At 33.5% G+C, this 16578-nt stretch overlaps 1 protein-coding gene across 1 annotated transcript; it reads right to left on the bottom strand.

Moving 5' to 3' along the window:
* Positions 1-1019: 1019 nt before the first annotated feature.
* Phum_PHUM521910 (uncharacterized protein) lies at positions 1020-2393 on the bottom strand (the record flags this gene model as incomplete). Its single annotated transcript, XM_002431288.1, has 4 exons — positions 1020-1480; positions 1675-1891; positions 1998-2189; positions 2349-2393. The coding sequence occupies 4 exons, from the start codon at positions 2391-2393 to the stop codon at positions 1020-1022; spliced, it is 915 nt and encodes a 304-aa protein (XP_002431333.1).
* Between the last annotated feature and the right edge of the window lie 14185 nt (positions 2394-16578).

Here is a 16578-nt window from a genome sequence, read left to right as displayed (position 1 = left end):
AGAAATATGCGTACGTACGCACACGCGCCACGTGCGTAAAATAATAATAATAATAATAATAAATATTACATGTACCACCACAACGACCACATTTTTTATTTCGGCGAGTTTTTCCACTCGCATTTGACACGCACACATTTTTTTTTTGAATTTATTTCATTCGTCAAAAAAGAGAAAAGAAAAAAAAAAAACAAAACAAAAACTTTTTAAGAGAAAAATAATAATAATAATAATTAACGCGCGTTCGAGTAATTGTATAAATTACACAGGCTTTCTCTCGTTATGGACATTTTTTTTTTTTCTTTAAAATTTCCTGAGTTCGCTACTGCTTTTACATATATATATATATATTTTTTTTTCCCCTATCGTATTAATAATAATAATAATAATAATTTATTACGTGCGTTTTAATTTTGTCATTTTTTTTTTTTTTTATTTACCTCATCATCTTTCTCTCTCTCTCTCATTATATAAAATGCTTTTTATGCGCTTTTTTCTCGTTTTTTTTGTCGTCGTCATCATCATCATTATTATTATTTCATTTCGAATCATAATAATAACAATAACAATAACAACAACAACAATAATAATAATAATAACTATTATTATATTTATTTATTTATTTTTATTTTATTTTTTTTTCATTTTTTCCAGGTGTGAAAAAGAATTTCCAAGTTTGGGAGAAAGAAAAAAAAAACAAGAAAATATAAAAGAAAACAAGGTGAATGACCTGGAAAAAAATCACGTGATAAATACTACATACAAAACACCCACGTTACGGAGCATACATGCACACACACGCATACATACACATACGCCGTGCATGCACGTAATTTGATTTTGATAATTATCATTATCAATATCGTTATAATCATTATTATTATTATTATTTATTTATTATTTATTTATTTTTTTATTAAATTAATTAATTTTCAATTTTGTTTTTTTTTTTTTTGTTTTTTGTTTTATCCTCATCTAAATCAATTATCGAATGATTCCTATAATTAATAGATCCATCGTCAGACGGTGCTGCGATCACATTTTCCTTTGTTTTTATTATTATTATCAATCGTCCTATTTTCACACGTGTTTCCGCCGGAATGAGATCTCGAACCACCACCACCACCATTACCACCATTACCACCACCATTATTACCACCACCAGAACCGACAACACGTTCGTCCAAGGTTGTTGCGCGAGATCCCTGCCGTACATCTGCGACCACGGTAGTGGTTGCACTGGTGCTCGCGGGTGTGACGCATTGGACCGTCGGAAGAGAAGCGAGACTCGAACCCGAAGCCGCCGCTCTGTCCGAAAATGCCGACAATCTCCGACACCTGTGAGAGGGAACGACGACGCTCACGGAACTGCTGCTCGCCTTTGAGGAACTCCGGGAAGTGGATATCGAAGACATTGACGAATCTTCGGTGCTCGAAGACAGGTGACACCGTTTACCGCTCAAACACCTGACCGTTCGACCTGAAATGTTAAAATCCAACCGTTCGTTTATCATCCCCCATTTGAAATAAAATAAAATACACGAATAAAAATTTTTTTTTGTCCATCGAACGTTCCAGAATTTCCGGTTTTACCAGAAAAAATTTCTAATCTTATACTTGCCGCTCCTGGAAAATTTATATATGTAAAATCAATCGGTCGATTCGCTCACTCACCCAAAATATTGGCTGGTCTTTTGGAAGACGCGCCGCTAACGCTATGACATCGTACAACTAAACTACTGCTACCACCACTGCTAGATGATCCGGTTGACCAATCCGAAGAGGACAATAAACCCGACGAACTGGATTGATAAGACGGAGGAGGGGATTCTCCATCGAAAACAGTCCTATTTGGAGGTGCTCGAATACACTTTTGGTAAATTTCGCTCTCCTAAAAAAAAAAATTTTTTTTTTAATAAAATAAATATTATTATCGTATCGATAATCAATCAATCGATTAATCAATCAATCAACCAATCAATCATCATCATCATCACCTGTTCGGGATCTCGTATTTGTAATCTAGTAGCGCTGCCATAAGGAATTTCTTCGCCATCCGGCAGAGGGATTGAGGGAGGAAGATCCAACGCAATGTCGGTCTGAACACTTTGAAGACGCACGAGGCGATCACGCTGCGCAGACAGCTCATGGCTCAGTCTGTCCATCCCAGGCTGCTGTAGTGCCAACATCTGGAAAAAAAAATACAATATCGATCACTTAAAAATTTATAGCACTTTAATTTTTTTTTTCTCGTTTCACACCTCCCTCCCCAGAAAAAAAAAAAAAAAAAACGCGAGCAATGGGATTTTCACCTTTTTTGCCTTCCGTTTCCGGATGACGTTTTTAACTTTTTTCGTCGTTTTTTTCGCCCATCGGCTTATGTTTGAACCCATGAATGACTTACAGGTCAATATTATTGATGGACTTATTACGTCACAACACTTAAAAATCATAGATGAAATTCACTTTTTTATATATATATATACTTATAAATACACGCACGCATAATAATTTTTTTTTCTTTTAATGTTTGTTTGTTTGTTTGCCTGTTTGTCTGTTTGTTTTTAAATCACGTCGTGTAATATTTTCCGGTTTTTTCGCTTTTTAAAAAACGACATTCCCTGTTGAAGAAAAAAAGAAAGAGATTGAGTCAATCATTCCGTGATTTTCACCGCAATGGATAAACAATAAAAAGAAAAAATTTTGACACACGTCACCCCTCCCCCCTCCCCGGGCTGTTGCCACCATTCTCATCACTACCCCTTCCGAAATTCATTCCGAACCATTCAAAAAAAAAAAATCCGCCATTACTATTATTATTACCATTTAGAAAAAAACAAACCGCAAAGCATGTTACGAGAATCATTTTCTTTTTTTTTTTTTTAATAATTCGTTTTGGTTGGTCGTCGCGTTTTTGAGAGAGAGAAAAAAACCGTCTCGAGTTAGTCATTATTGACAAAGAAGAGAAATAATAATAATAATAATAATAATAATAATAATAAAAATTTCACCCGGATTTTCTATCGCATGACATGCAGACTGGCAAATATTCCAGACTGAATTATTCCATGCAAAAACAATAAAAAAAAAAAAAAAAATTCATCGAACAATGAAAATCATTCGTCGGAAATAAAAACGGGCAAATAATAAAAAGAAAGAAAGAAAGAAAGAAAGAAAGAAAAAAAAATCAAAATTATTTTTCTTCTGCTTCAAAACTATTTAAAAAGCAAACAAAAAAAAAATATCGATATGATGACGAAAAGTGCGTTCAGGTATTTAAGTAAGAAAGAAAAAATAGTCACGGAAAATTCATTTTGCCTTCTGCTTTTTCCTCGTGACTCCCTTCCTTTATTCCTCCCTCTTTCCATCTCCCTCCCTCTCTCCCTCCCACCCTCATTCCAGATGGGTAGAGAAAAAAAAAAAGAAAAGATTATCAAACCGACGTTTTGTGATTGATTTCCTTTTACTTCCGGTTTGACGTTTAAAATTACAATAATAATTTATAAGGGATAAAAAAAAGGAAAAAAATTTAAATAAGAAAGATGTACAACCTTTTTCTCCCACCCCACCACACCTCCACCCCCCACTTCTTGTGAATTTATAAAAAAAGTGGAAAAAATAGGAAAATAAAACGTTATAAAAAAAAAAAAAAAAAACTTAAGCACGAATAATCATGACCCAGAATGAAAAAAACAAAAAAAAAAAAAAAAAAAAAAAAAAATATGCACAGAAAGTTCAATGCAGCGTCGGCTCGAACGAATTAATCGTCGTCTGCAATGCGCGAATTCTTCCGTCTCGAAAAAAAAGTAAAAAAAAAAAAAAAAAATTTTTTTTTTTTTCTAAACAAATAATTCAAGTGAAATTAATTTCTTTGGGTTGTTAAATACAATAAAAATTAAAAGGGCAAACAAAAAAATTTTTCAAAAACATCCGATACGTTTCGCGCCTAAAAAAAAATCGACTATTGACACTTCCATCCGCCCACGCATTCACTCATCCCCTCACCCTTCCCTACCCTCTTGATTGATCGGCCACGAAAGAAGAAAAAGAAAAAGAAAAAATCAACTCGAGTAAGTTTACTTTTTTTTTATTTCTTCTGCCACGACGACAGGGAAAAGATAATAATAATAATTATTTTTTAAACGACGGGGTGTGTGGAAAACGAGTCAAAAATAATTTTCCGGCCATCCTCCCTTTCTCCCACCCCCCCCCCGTTTAAAAATTTACATTAATGATATACTTCATCCATTACGTCTAGTAAAATAACACGACGACAGCAAATTTTTCCTCTCCTTTCCTCTTTCGCCCCCCCTCTCTCTCTCTTTCTCTCTCTCTTTTCCACTCGTTTATTCTGACCCAAAATTCATACCGACTAACATTAATGTCATCATCATCATCACGGCAAGTTTTTTTTTTTTAATCGTAAAAGCTAAATCACGCGTGATAACGCGACCGACACAGCGATAATAACAAGAAAGGATGTCGTCGGTCATATTTTTCGTAGCAATTGACTCAATTGATTAAAATGTCATCATCATCATCATCATCATCATCACAAAAACAAACGAACCAACAAACAAACAAACAAACAAGAAAATAAAAAAAAAAATAATTTTGACGATTTGAACAAAACAACGACGGTCTCCAATGATGGAAAAACTAGATTGAAAAAAAAAAAAAAAAGAGTGAAAACCATAGAAAGAGAGAGACAGAGGAGGAGGGAGAAAGAAGGGAGGGGGAAGAGAGGGAGGAGAAGAGGGAGAGTGGGGGAAATTTAAAAATTTCGTCTGCACGCCGTCTGCTTCGTCGTGAATGATACACATGAAAAAATTTCAAATGGATTTTGTGGGAATTTCCGAAATATTTAGAAACCGTAACGGAAAACACCTGAAATGTTTTTTTTCTTTCTCCTCCTCCTCCTCCTTCTCCTTTTTTCTTTTTTCTTTTTCTTCTTTCTTCTTCTTTCTTTTTCTTCTTTCTTCTTCTTCCACTTTTTTTCTTTTTATTAAAGAAAATTCATTTGTTTCATTGGTTTTTTTGTATTTTTAAATGAAAACTAAAACATTACCAACATTAAAAAAAAAAAAAAAAAAAAAAAAAAACGAAAATCGGATCAAAATGTAAAAGACATTTTTTTTTCGTCGTCTCCTTTTGAAATTCGACGACGACGACGATGACAAAAAAAAAAAAAATTAAATTCAATACTTTTGCACGAGTTCGACGACAATCGACGATGAGGACGAGGAGGACGAGGAGGAAGACAACAAAAGACAAAATTAAATGTCCGGTTTAATTTTGACACACGATTAATAAGTCGTTTATCATGATCGCCATTTTTAGTTTTTTTTTTTTACTTTTCTTTCATAACTAATAATAATTAAAACCGATAATTTTTCATTTAATTTACGTTCCCACACGTTATCCCTTCATTATTATTATTATCATCATCATTTTTGGGACAAAAGATTTTTCTCTCCGGGATAAATTTACGACAAAAAAAAACGCAAACACAACCGATAAACAACAGCAAAATTTTTCATTTTACACACACACACGTTTAACCCTTCGCAAAATATAAAATATTTTTTATTATTATATTTTTGCATGTTAATAACTTTGACGATAACTAAAACGACAAATTTTTGTCGTGGTATCAGACAAATTTTTTTTTTTTTTCCTTCATTCATTTTTTTAAAACGTTTCTTTTTTCATTTAAAAAAAATCTGACACTCGCGGCAACGACGAAGACCTTTTATTACTACCACGACTTTCACGAAGATTTTAATTTTATTAAAGGGCGGAGGGGCTGAGAAGAGAGGGAGGAAATAATGAATACCCGTTCGAAAATATTTTTAATTGATATTAATTACAAATGAAACTCGTTGAAAAATTAATTTTTAATTAAAGGCTAAATCGTAAAATTTTATACGAATGTTCTTCGGAAGTGATGGGAAGGAAAGAAAAAAATGACGGATGCCAATTACAGAGAGAGAGAGACAGATAGATGGGGGGATGTAGAGGGAGGGAGGGAAAAAGAAAGAAACGGATAATGTTAAAATAATATTACTCGTTATCTTAACTTTTTACCCCTTTTAACCCCTTGTTCTTCGCTTCGATTCGGGTCATTTCGCTTCGTCTCGCCTCCACGATACTTTCCCACCTTTCCGCATCCGTTTAAAAAAAAAAAAAAAAAAAAAAAAAGAGCGGGAAAAAAATAAGACACGGTTAAAAAACACACGTTATTATTAAGGGATGGTAAGGTATTAAACAAGAGAGAGAGAGAGGGAGAGAGGAATGGATGAGAGGGGTGGGCAAAGGAAAAGATAAATTAATGCGGGGAGAGAGATAGAAGAGGGATGGAAACGTGGGAGGAAAGAAAAGGAAGGAAAAGGAAAAAGTAAATTACACGAAATTAAAACGATGCCTACTTTAAGGCGGCGGTGGCGAGGGGCGGAGTCGGGGGAAGGGGGGCGTCGGCAGCAGCATTCATTCGAAATGTGAATTTATATACATTTTACCTGAGATCTCTCTTCCTACGTTTCACTCACTCTCTCCCACTCTCTCTCTCCTTTTAATTTCGACTTTACCTCCCTTCCTTTGAAATTCCTTCGGTACAAAATTTAAATTTCACATTTAGAGAAAATTTAATTTTCGTTTTGGCAAAATTTAACGGATAAGAAATTTGGCCGCGTGGAAAATTTCAACGTTAAAATCAAAAAGGATCTATTTTACTGCTATAAAGAGATTCGAAAAAGTTTTACAAACAAAATAAATGAATTTTTCATTTCGTTTTTCCTCACGACATTTTGTTTTTTTTTTTTATCAACCGTCACATCCGAATAAATTTCCGGTTCCGGTTTTTTAACAAAAAAAAAAAAAAAAATTAAAAGCGAACAGGTGTTCCATATAAATATATATAAATCTCGTTCGTTAAAAGCAACGGCCGAAAAATGCCAGATGCGTTCAAATCTCGAATCTTTGACTCCTTACGTTTTGATATCGCTGCTGCCACGTCACCACCCTCACTCCCGCCACAATGATCAATCAACAAACTATTTTTTCATATATACTAACATACGATTATATCAAAATAATCAATTTTTTTTTTTTAATAACACACTCGCCTATCTCATTCGCTATTTGTTCTCTCAATCATTATTCTTTACATATAAATTTTCATCTCGACCTTTTCCCCCCTCCTTCCCCCTTTTTTGTTACAAACAAGAGAGGAGAAAACGAAAAACAAAAAACAAAAAAAAGGGAAAACTTAACAAAACATAAATAGTTTGAATTGCACATCGTGCGAAAGTAAACTTGTTGAATTTCGTCACGTCACAAATAAATAAATCGACAGGTGAAAATGCTTAGTAAAGCATTCGAGCATAATATCAAAATGTACGAAACGTGTTTTCGAGTCTTAACTGTTTGCTGCTGCCACGATGATACTTCAAAACTCATCTTTCAACTTTCAAAAAAAAAACATGCACAAAATCACTCTGATTTCGAATCTCGGAAAATGAGGAAAATCGGCAAAACGTTTTAGAAAAACTGAGATGAAAAACCGGGGGGAAGGGGGGCAAAAGATTATTATTATTATCATTTCAACACGCGAAAGAAATCCTGATCATTTATTTTTTTATCGTTCATCAATGATAAATATTTATTTTTGTATATGGGAGAAAAATGAAATTAAACGAAAAATTCTTATCTGAGTGTCACAAACACTAAATTAAAAAAAAAAATTTTTTCAATATTCATTAACCTTATCGAACGAAAAACCATAAAATCCCGCATTAAAATTTAATAAAACGGAAGGAGAGGAGGAGGGTGAGAGAGGGACTAACTCATTCCCGCCTTTTCCCCCCTTCCTTTCGATTCTTTCCTTCTTGTTTCTTGTTTTCCCTTCCTCCTCCAATTTTTCCCTTTACGGAAAGTTTACCTTTTTTTAAAGTCATCAACTAAATTATTATTATTATTTAAATTTTTCCTCGTGATACGTCACCCTTATCGTCATCGTCTTTCTTTTCACCCGGAAAACTTCGTCACGTAAAACAAACAAACAAACACACTCACGACACCACCACCACCACCAGGTGCACCAGCATCAGTACCGGCACCAGCAGGAATCATCCAGCGAAAATTCAAACGTCAACTCCCTCATTATCATAATCATTTTAAAACTCACCGTTTTCTTTTTTTTTTTTTTTAAAAAGACATTTTTCTTTTGGATTTTTCCGCGCGTAACAATAATTTCCGGATTCGCGTTTCGTAATAGCAGAAGAAATACAAAACAATTCTCAACAACAACACCGATCGTAATAAACTCAATAAATAAATAAATCACACACACAAAAAAAAAAAAAACTTAACTTCGACTGTATGAAATAAAAATAGCCACGTGCTGATCAAATGCTTACTAATCGTTTCTCAATTTTCTTGACTTGACAATCTTTTTCTCAAGGTTCTCTCCACAGTGAGAACCGAAACAAAAAAAAAAAATGTCACCTGCCTAGAAATACGATATTTAACTCTCTCATCATCATCATCATCATCTCGCACCTTTACATCCACGATGATATGCGATGCGAACGCGCGTTATCATCATCATCATCATCGTCATACGACGTAAGACGCACGTAAAACCCGAAATAAACTCCTCAAAATTTTCTTTTCTCGAATTTTTTTTTCTCTTCTCGATTCGCGTGCGATCTCTCGTTCGATAGTATCGAAAAACTCGTGTCACCTTTTATTTTCAAAGCCGCGTAAAAAGTAGGGAAAAAAGAAAAGCTCACGTGACTTTTTGTATATAAATCGTCGTCGATTCGCCGCCTTCCTTTGGAAAATCTTCTCGGCGTTGTCTCGCCCCGACTATCAGATAAAAAGAAAAAAATAAAGTCTCAAGGTCAATATGTAATCAGCCTCTCTTTTCTCCGTTAATTTAATAACAAACAACAGAATTTTTCTCTCTCTCTCTCTCTTTCATCATCATCATCATCATCATCGTCGTCGTCATCTCGTCATTTTCATCTTCTTCTTTTTACTATTTTTTTTTCAATTCGATTCCTCTCTCTCTCCCCCCGCCGCCTGCATTTGAGAGAATGCGAAAAAAAAAAAAAAAACTTGAAAAAGATCTGCCGCCCCGCCTGTTTTCACTTTATCGATTACAAGCGTAAACAGATAATAAAGTAGTAAAGACGAGGAAAAAAAAAAAAAGAAAATGAGATAGAGAAAGAGAGAGAGAGAGAGAGAGAGAGAGAAACGCACATACACGCGCGCTCGAGTCTATAAAAAAAAAAAAAATTACGTCTAAATTTGTGTGCAAATGATTCATTTACTCAAATGATTTTATCACAGACGAGGTCGACAGAAAGAGAGAAAAAGAGAGAGAGAAACCGATATCGAATCGATACAAATTTTTTTTAAACAAACAAACAAACAAACAAACGAAAAATAGAAACGTCCGTGGCAAAAAGTATTAACTTGGCGGCAGGTGATTGTTGTTGTTTGTTCGTTTGTTTGTTTCCTTCGTTCCTTCGGACTCGCGTATTCGTCATCATCGTCACATAATATTTATATATATCGAAAAAACGTTTCGAACGAGAAGAAAATATGTTTTCCGTTTTATAATTCTCTTGTCTTCTTCTTACCGGAAACCCCTAGGGGGGTTTTCATTTTAAACGCCCCCTTCCCTCCCCTCCTGCCGCCGCCGCCGCGTCGATCGTTTATCTTTTTCGTATCCCCGTCTCTCAACCCCGAAAAAAACCATGAGCCATTAGTAGCCATTAACCTATTAAAATAATTTTTATTTCTCACTCATTAAAACTCTCCGGGCGTGTTTCTTACTCTTTCTCTCTCTTTCTCTCTTCCCCCCTCAACTCCCCCCTCAACTCCCCCCGAACTCCCTCTCTTCCTCTGATCCCCTCCTTTGACAAATACTACCGAGTAAATAAATATAATTACATCCCGCCGACAGCAATTTCATAAATTACAAAATATTCGAAACAAGAAAAGAGTTGTAATGATGATGATGATGATAATAATAATAATAATAACGACAACGACAAACGACGACGGCGGCGATGATGATGATGATGATGATGATAATGATAATATTAGTATTGACGCATTTAGACGATGATAAAACTGCGACGACTAAAACAATAACAAAAAAAAAAAAAAGGGCGCGCTCTAAAAAACAAAAAAAAAAAAAAGCAGACGACGTTTTAAACACATTTGTCACCGTTCGATCGTAAAAACAAACAAACAAACGATTCTCTCCTCCTCCTCGACATCATCACGAAACATTATCATTATTATTATTATTATTATTTACGCATGAAACAATTATTTATAACGTTGACCGTTACACCACGTTTTTCACTATTATTAATAACAAAAAAAAAAATACGTCCAAACTTCGTTCATTAATAAATTTGATAAGGACAAAGAGAAACAGAGAGTGAGAGAGAGAGAGAGAGAGATCGTTTTGTTATCACAAGACTAGCTAAAAAAAAAATAATAATAATAATAATAATAATAATAATAATAATAAAATAAAAAATATTGTTTTTTCCTTTTTTGTTTTTGTTTTTTTTTTTAAATTTATTTATTAAACAAATAATCCAACGAAATAAATGAACAACGCAACAAAATTAATTACATTAAATTTAATTAGATGATAATAATAATAATAATTGTTTTTTCGGTAAATAAAAGCAGAAGAAAATCATAAACAAACGTTTTCCTAGTGTGTGTGTGAAATTACACGACAAAATCAACGAAGACAACCGATGGGGGAGAGGGGGAAAAGTCATTCGTGACGTATTGAACGGTTGTTCCAACATCCCGATTCGTAATAATAATAATAATGATAATGATAATAAAACAAACAAACGACTAAAACGACAATACAATTTTAAAAAATAAAACTTTTTAATTTTCCCTTGACCGACCGCCTCATCTTACCTTTTATTCATTTCCCTCCCCCTACTACTACAATCACATCCTTCTACCCCACTTTTTCACTCTCACGAACAAACAACAACCGAAATGATGAAAAAAAATGTTTTTTTTTCCCCCACATTTTCCGCACTTTAAAACTCCCGGGAAAAAAAAAAAAAATCAATTAAAAAACATAAAAAAAAAAAAAATTAGAACAAACAAAACAAACACAATTCAAACCCGCGGGACATGTTGACATTTTGATTATTTTATTAGCAGACGACAAACAAAAAAGAAAAAAAAAATAATAATAATCATTACCATTTTTCTTCGATTATTTTACTGTGCCTTTAAAAAACGTTAATTTTTTTTCACGGGTTTCCCCCCCCCTTCTCCTAACGGGATAAAGTAGAAAAAAAAGGCGGTACTTTTCGCGGTTCTCGCACACGCACACACACACACTCACACGCGCGCGCGCGCGAAAACTCAAATATAAACTTCACCGCGTATGTTTCTTCACCTCCCCCGGAAAAATTTGTCCTTTGTCGTTGTTAGTATTACTATTATTACTATTATTATTATTAATTTCCTTTTTTATTTTTATTTTTATTTTATTCTCACTTTGAAATGGTGAATAACCGACGAGAGCGAGCGTTGAAACCCGACCCGAACGACGGTCAGTATCAGACTAAACTGTCTAACCGACGAACCAGACGGTGATTAGGCTTTCTTTCTGTTCTGTGACGTTTTTTTTCCAACCGCTACTACAGACATTAGATTACTGCGGTTCAATAGCTCTTTCTCTGGGTTTATTGCTATTACACTCACTCACTCTCTCATTTATTTACTCTTTCTCTCTCCATTTTTTTTCTTTTTTACGCACACGCACGCACGCACACGCACACGCACTCTCTCTCTCGTTCGAATCAACCACCCACCGCTTTGCGGCTCCCTGCCCTGTTTTGCTCTCCTCTCACTGTACCTATATATTTAACTCTCATCTGACCGGGTATTATGTAACCATTCATTCCATTCCGTCGGTAGCTCCCCGGATTCGATAATTAATAATAATAATAATAATTAATTGATTTTTCGAATAGTAAAATTTTTGTCTTCCTTCCATCGAAAACGCGCACGAACGCACGCACGCACTCACGAATAAAAATTGGGAAAGTTTTTTTACATTTTTTCTGTTGTCCCGAAAACGATGACGTCATAAAATCAACACACATTGTTTTCGATACCGAATCCTACAATCGTCATAACAATAATGCATTCGATAATTTTTTTTTTTTTTTTTTTTTTCGTGAAAGTTCACAGAATCGATTTACTTTACTTTCTTTCTTATTTATTTTTTTTTTTTCTAAAAATATTTGACGTCGCTTTACCCCCTTTCCCTTTCCCTTCCCTTCTTCCCTTTCCTCCCTTCCCACACAATTATTCCAGACGTTTAACGTTCGATTCGAGTCTAAAGGAAAGCGGGGAAAAAAAAAATCGTAAACGATCGGAAAGTAAGAGAGAGAGAGAGAGAGAGAGAGAGAGAGAAGGAAAAGAAGGAAAAAAAAAAAGGAAATAGTCGACGAGACTGACTCGAACTCGAGATAACGGAAACGCGTTTGATTCGATAAAAAAAAAAGGAATCCACGTTTTTTTTTTTCGAAATTTTTTTTTTTTTTTTTTTTGGTAAACTCCCGCCATTTTTTTTTTTTTTTCGAATCGAATATTTACTTTCGATCATTACGCGAGTTTTTTTTTTTTTTTATTACGTATAAATCGAATTGATTTATAGCTCGTGACTGGACTTTGACATCGACTAATAAATTGATTCGATTAACTAAAGTTATTAATATCGATCTATCGATTGTTGTTAATAATTTTATTATTATTATTATTATTATTTTACATTCAAACCAGCTGATCAATGTTCGATCGCTAAGAAAAGATACAGCTGATTATTGCGAAAAAATAATAATAATAATAATAATTTTCATCCGGTGTATCTTTCTCCCTCTCTCTCTCTCTCTCTCTCGCGAACTCATCTTCGTATTATTACGTATAAATAATAAAAAAAAAAAAAAAAAAAAAATCTACCTGATACCTCCTATCTTATTCGTTTTAAAAAAACTAATGATAATAATAATAATAATAGGCAAATGAATGACGCAAAAAAAAAAAAAAGAGAAAAAAAAATTCAAACAAAGAAAGCAAAAAAAAGAAGAAAAAAAAATCACATGCAGACGTCATTTGAAACAAAATGCCAACAATACGTAAATTAAATTCGTGTGGTTTAATTAAACGAAATCGTATTCTGCAATATCTCTCTCTCTCTCTCTCTCATTTTTTTTTTTTTTTACGCCACTCCTTTCTTTCATTTCACTCTCATTCTTTATTTTTTTTTTATTCTTCCTTCTCTCTTTCAACAAAACAGAAAAATCCGACCTTCTCATATCAATCGCACAAATTCCACTTCTCAGGTTCGAATAATAATAATAATAATAATAATAATAATAATAATAATAATAATAATAATAATAATAATAATAATATTAACGGTATGCGGTCAAATAGTAGTAGTAGTAGTAGTAGTACTACTACAACCATTACTACAATCATTCGCGCACTAAAGAGGTTTATAAATTACTTAAAAAATTTCAAATATATAAATTTTTTAAAATTAATTTTTCCTTTGAGTCGATAGAAAGACGAAGAACGGAAAGCAGAAAACGGAAAAATTTATTTATTTGTTGTTTTTTATTTTTCCAAAGAAATAAAAGTCGTGGCACGTCCAACCATCAAACATCAAAGACTTTGTCGTAACGACTCATGACAATTCATTTTAAATTTAAATGAAATACTTTCATTAGAGACAGATTTTTAAAAAAAACCTACATGAATTTAAATGCGTTATTGCAGTGGAACTAGACGTAAAAGAAAAGAAAAGAATACGCAACGGCGGGCGAACACACAAAACAAAACAAATAAAACGTTTGTCGGCCATATTGTAATCGTAATTATTACGTCGAGGAGAAATGGGAAAAAAAAAATAATAATAATAATTAATTATTAATTTTTACAGACGTCTTTGCCACCACGTACGTACGTATGTATGTATAAGTTTCTAGAAATTTCCACATTTACACAACAACACAAAAACATCAACACTACAACGACAACGACAACGACGTCGACGACGACGAAAGAACAATGAACTCGGTTAATTAGACGACGTCCGTCGCCATATTTTTTTTTTTTTTTTTTTTTTTTTTACGTCATTTTCAGCGAAAACATTTTCTTTTTTTCTCTCTCTTTTTCTTTTTCTTTTTTTTCGAAAAGACAACGACAAGGGAAAAAAGAAAAACGGTTAACGAATCAGTTAATAATAATTTGTCGAAATAGATATTAATTCGATATATCGATCGATGAATCGTTTAATGTCAAACGTGTTAATCGTTATGGTTTTCGATTCGAACCTGTCGTAAATTTAATAACTATTAAAAAAAAAAAAAAAAAAAAAAACGAAATAAATATCGTGACTATATCGATAATTTCCTTTCCCCTTCCTTCTTCTAAACGTGGAAAAAGAAAATAAGAATCCGTTTCCGGTTTTAAAAAAAAAACCGTCGTTGGCGATTTCCCGCCAAATCAAATCAAATTCGTATGTTCGGAAACATTAAAATTTACAGGAAAAAAAAACAAAAATCAGACAAATCTTTTTTTAATCCACCCCACCCCCTTCTTTTTCTCTTTCTCTTTCTACCCCCCTCAAAACAGGGAAATTTTCCCCCAATTGATTTCCCCGGATAAAAAAAAAGAGAGAAACAGAGAATTTTTATTTTAAAAAAAATTTAAATATTAGCAGGTAAGAGATTTCCGTACACGCATATTGACACGCACACGCACACGCATGCACACGCACTGACAGACAAATTCACACAGGTTTCAATTATTATTTTTTAAAATTTTTTTGTGTGGGAGAATAAAATTATTATTAGCAAATGATGGTTACGACGACGACGACAACAACGACGATGTATAATAATTACAAAATGGCGTCACGCGAGTTCTTGCACCATCGTGCGTATAAATTTCTATACGCAAACAAGAATTTAATAATAACGGTATAAATTCATTTTTCGTATTTTAAAATAGCTTAAACGGATACGCATACACGCACACGCACGCACGCACCCACAAACACACACATACGGTCACACAACGAGAAGCAACGAAACGAATTTAAATTTTTCGCAAAAAATAATTGCTGTTTTGTTACTCTATGACTTGCGTTTAAATTTCCCCGATTCGCGTTTTAACCATTTAAATATCCACATTTCGGAAACGAATAACCAAATTTTTGCGGTTCCTCTTAATATCATTATCATTATTATTATTATTATTTTTACACAAAAGTTTCTCGAGAAGTTTCCTCGGGAAAATTATCGTGAATTTCTCGAAAATGAATCCCAAAAAAAATAATAAATTTCCGCGAAAACCAAAATCGAATTTATTCCACTCTTTTGATTCGGCGTCCTCTCCTCCTTCCCCCCTCTCCCTCCCATCATGTTATAATTTCCGGTTGCGTGTTTTTTTTTTTTTTTTTTAAAAAAACATGATGAAACCTCCCAAATTATAAAAAAAAAAAAAAAAGAAAAATTTCATTCGAAAATGTATAATTAATTTTTCGATTCGAAAACGTGGAATTAAATTCGGATTTCGAATCTACGTCCACGCGAATTTCTCATCGGTTTTTTTTTCTTTTTTTTTACTTTTCGATTGTGTAATTTTCCCCGATCGACAAACTTTAAATTTTTTTTTTGTCGCCATTTTTAAAATTTTAAAATAATTTAAGGTTATCGATATCGTACCGTATCGCTATTCAAACGGATATCATTTCTCTCTCTCTCAGGTTCATTTAAAGTTCAAACCGATATTCATCATCATCATCATCATCATCATCATCTCTTTTATTCTTTTTCTCCTCGTAAAAAAAATAAATAAATAAATAAATAAAATGAAATCGGTCGGTCTCGAACGAACGAATGGCAATACATGGAACACATACGTATTGAAATACAGACTCCGGGAATCAAGAATAAATTGTTCGAAAGTAGCTGATAACTTCGGCTAGACGAGATAACGGTAATTTATAGCGCTCACTTACCAAACGTGTTATGTCTAACAACTATTATAATACTTATTATTATTATTATTATTAAGAGAGAAACGCATTGAATCACGTATTGAAGACTCACGTTGATGCCCCTGAGGTGTCGGTGTCGTCGTCGTCGTCGTCGTCGTCGTCGTCCCCGTCTCGTCAAAACATACGACCTTTTCTTATTTTACCTTTCTTTGACTTTTTTTTTTAAAAAAGCGGGCGGTATTAGAAAAGATTATAATTACTGTTAGTATCATCAACATCATCATTATCCTTCTTAATGTCGTTATCGCGGTCGTTGATTGCAACGGTTCAACATTACTTCTCACGCACACACACACGCACACACGAGCATCTTTTGTCTCGTTCCGAACGGGTCAAAGTTAACATTTTTTCAATGACGTAATTCTTTTTTTCTGTAAATAGAGTATAGTATACCCACGTTTTAAGGTACTTAACCCTGCTCGTGAATGTTTTATCGG

The sequence above is a fragment of the Pediculus humanus genome, genomic scaffold, assembly GCF_000006295.1.
Source record: "Pediculus humanus corporis 1103172108284 genomic scaffold, whole genome shotgun sequence".
Taxonomy (NCBI): Eukaryota; Metazoa; Arthropoda; class Insecta; order Psocodea; family Pediculidae; genus Pediculus; species Pediculus humanus.
This window is presented reverse-complemented; position numbering and strand designations above follow the sequence as displayed.